We start from the raw sequence: 3,461 nt of genomic DNA on the forward strand, positions 1-3,461 counted from the left end.
GTCAAGCTTAATAATAACTTACTGCTATCCAGCTGTTACCATAGAGCCCAATTGAGGTATTTTCTTTAATGAAGTTGGAAGAAATCTGAACTTTTTTTCTTTATTCAGGCTGGAAGGAGAGCAGGTGACTCAAGACTGCAGCGTAACACATAGTGGCTTTGCAAGCATCATTATTTTTCATTCTTTTTAAGACTTCTTTTTATCCAAATATTTAGACAGGTAAACGTAAGTTTATAAAAATAACAGAAGGAAATGAAATGCCAAAAGAAAATTCTCTGTAATAGATCTACCCTTGTTGAGATGGAAATCTCTAAGAATTTTTGAAATGAGAGAAACATCCTAGCTTTTAAAAAAGGTCTTTGATTCATTTACAGGAATCTTAGGATACCTCTGACACTCTTTCAAGCACACAAAAGCCTTGTGAATGGATGGAGAATAAACATTGGAGGCTGTTGTGTACCCATTCAAAGGTATGAATGTCTGTGTTTTAGGAGTTACATATCATAAGTAGAACAAGTTTTATACACATTCACAAAGTGCTTCTTTTAGCTCTACACAAATATTATGGACCCACATTATTCTCAGAGAGCACTGCAAAACAGGAGGGAACAGACAAGCTTGCAATGAGGGAAATTCCAACCTGATTCAAGGAAAAATCTCCTCAATACTCAAAATCTGTGAAGTCATCTCCTTAACAGGATTTAAAACGCTCAAGTGAGGCTTTGAGCAGCCCACTTATACCTGAAGCTGGTGGCTACCTAAAGGCCCTCCCAGCCTGAAGTATTTTATGATTGAAGAAGTTGTAACAATATAAATGGATAACATAAACATATGCATATTTGTAAAAAATACTAGGAAGCATGTGACAGCTAAATTAATTGCAAGAGAACTGCTAAGAGATATCTAAATTCTACTTTAGCCAACTGTCTAATCAATGGATATACAGATGGTATAGTATATCCAGAAGCTTGGCTGATGTAATTATTATATTGGAGTAATGAAAGAAAGACACTCACCCTATCCTAGGCTCACAAAATAGACTCCAGTGGAACAGATCTCCAGAAGAAATCCTTCCCCACTGGCAGTCAGCTCTGAAGTGGGTCTAGGAGAGGTGCAGCCAGGCTCCACCCTCTTCCTGCAGCACAGGTGATTTGCCCTCACCTGTGCTCCCGTGGCTGACTCACTGCTTGCCTCAGGTGATCAATCAGAGGTTCAGGCCGTGATTCAGCAGCCCCATACACCAACCGAGATACAGGTTTATTTAGATCCTTTATGAAGATTTGTATCAGGCTTTTCTTATATCCGTCTAAAACTGGAGAAAGCAAATAGTTTCAGAAATGCTAATGGAAGTAGTGGAAAGCAGATTTAGTCTAGAACAAATCTAGACTCTAAAACACAAGTCATAATTATACATTTATACGCACTTCCCACCTCTTTTTTCAGTGATCTAGTTATAACCAGGAAATTGGAGAAATATGGTCCTCTGTTTGACTATGATTTCTGAGAAAATACTTAGTTTCATGTGGATTTATAAGAAAATTCTTTATGAAGTGTATTATTCTATGTTTTTTGGCATTGTTTTAAATTATTTTTTATTAATTTTTATCATTTTATTAAAAACTGAAAAAAAGTTATTTGGAACTCAGAATGGCAATGTTTTGAAAACTGTGGATAATGTTGAGCTAGAAATCAATATTTATGTAAGAAAATATTTCATATTTCAGGACCTGACTGTGCAATCCTTTGCCTAAAAGGAAAACTCTGCTCATGCCTTGTCTGCAAGTCTCAGCTGATGTCACTAACTAGCGCAGACATACACAAGAATAGGCCCTGAACAGATTGTGAGTATATTACAAAGCACTTAGGATCATAGAATCATAGAATTGCTCAAGTTGGAAAAGACCTTCAAGATCATCAAGTCCAACCACAACCTGACCATACTCCCCTAACTCTAACAACCCTCTGCTAAATCATGTCCCTGAGCACCACATCCAAATGGTTTTTAAACACGTCCAGGGATGGTGACTCAACCACCTCCCTGAGCAGCCCATTCCAGTGCTTAACCACCCTTTCTGTAAAGAATTTTTTTCCTGATATCCAACCTAAATTTACCCCAGCGCAACTTGAGGCCATTTCCCCTGTCACCAGTGAGAAGAGACCAACCCCGCTCTCACTGCAGTCACCTTTCAGATATTGGAAGAGAGCAATAAGGTCTCCCCTCAGTCTCATCTTCTCCAGAACAAACAGCCCCAGTTCCTTCAGTCTCTCCTCATAGGCCACATTCTCCAAGCCCTTCACCAGCCTTGCTTCTTTGGACCTGCTCCAGCACCTCCATGTCCTTTCTGTACTGAGGTGCTCAAAACTGAGCACAGCACTCGAGATGAGGCCTCACCAGGGCCGAGTAGAGGGGCAGGATGACTTCCCTGGTCCTGCTCACCACAGCATTCCTGATACAAGCCAGGATGCCATTGGCCTTCTTGGCCACCTGGGCACACTGCTGGCTCACATTCAGCCGACTGCCCATCAGCACACCAAGGTCCCTTTCCATCAGGCAGCTTTCCAGCCTCTCCTCCCCAATCCTGTAGGGTTGCCTGGGGTTGTTGTGACCAAAATGCAGGACCTGACTTGGCCCTATTGAAACTCACATAGTTAAACTCATATGCTTAGCACTCAAAGGAATGGCTGACATACAACACTTGCACAGATTTTCTACAGTTCTTTTCAGTGACCTTCACACTGTGAAGCTTTGGGAACCAAAACCTGCATACAACTCCCATCCTTTAAAAACCATCACGCTTCCATATTTGACTGATATACGCCAAGATTCGGGTGACAGCCACACAGATACGAGACCTGCTGAAAGCCTCGTGCATTCTGCATATGGTCCCAAGCACATTTCTACAATCTTTAAGAATCAGCTCTCCATTAATCACTGCCATGGCTACGTGAACTGAGAACACGCAGCGCCAATCGTTTCTCTCTCCTCCACAGCTGAATAAGCTGTATGCTTCAGCACCACGCTGAAATTATGCAAGCCCGTATTTCAAAACACAACGTTTTGTCTCCGAGTTATAACACTGAAGGAAAACGGCAGTTATGAAACGCACAGTTCTCACACCGCATCTGCAACGCCCTCCTCAGCACGAGGGGGCGGCGCGCGGAACGGCGCATGCGTCACAGCGCCATTACCGGGCCCGGTGACGTCACTCCTCGGGGCGTTGCGGAGCACGCGCCGTTGCGGCCCTGCGCGCGCCGTCTCCTTAGGTACGGCGCGGCCGTCCCGTCGTGCCTCGCGGGCCGCAGCGTCCCCTCTGACCTGCGCCCGTCGCTCCCGCATCCGGGCTTCTCGGCGCCACACGGGGAAGATGGCGACCGTGCTCCCCGCCGAGTGGATAAAGAACTGGGAGAAAGGGGGCAGGAACGAGTTGTGAGTGCTGGGCCGGGCGCGGGAGGGCGGCGGG

The 3,461-nt window shown here is 44.5% G+C and overlaps 1 protein-coding gene across 1 annotated transcript in view; it reads left to right on the forward strand.

Annotated features, from left to right (window-relative positions):
- The first annotated feature begins 3,253 nt into the window (after positions 1 to 3,253).
- Positions 3,254 to 3,461, forward strand: part of THOC2 (THO complex 2) — a 51,560-nt gene continuing 51,352 nt past the window's right edge. Inside the window, 1 exon segment of the mRNA XM_010715404.3 lies at positions 3,254 to 3,427. Within this exon segment, the coding sequence (XP_010713706.2) occupies positions 3,366 to 3,427 (62 nt within the window). The 5' untranslated portion in view covers positions 3,254 to 3,365.

Source organism: Meleagris gallopavo, chromosome 9, assembly GCF_000146605.3.
Source record: "Meleagris gallopavo isolate NT-WF06-2002-E0010 breed Aviagen turkey brand Nicholas breeding stock chromosome 9, Turkey_5.1, whole genome shotgun sequence".
Taxonomy (NCBI): Eukaryota; Metazoa; Chordata; class Aves; order Galliformes; family Phasianidae; genus Meleagris; species Meleagris gallopavo.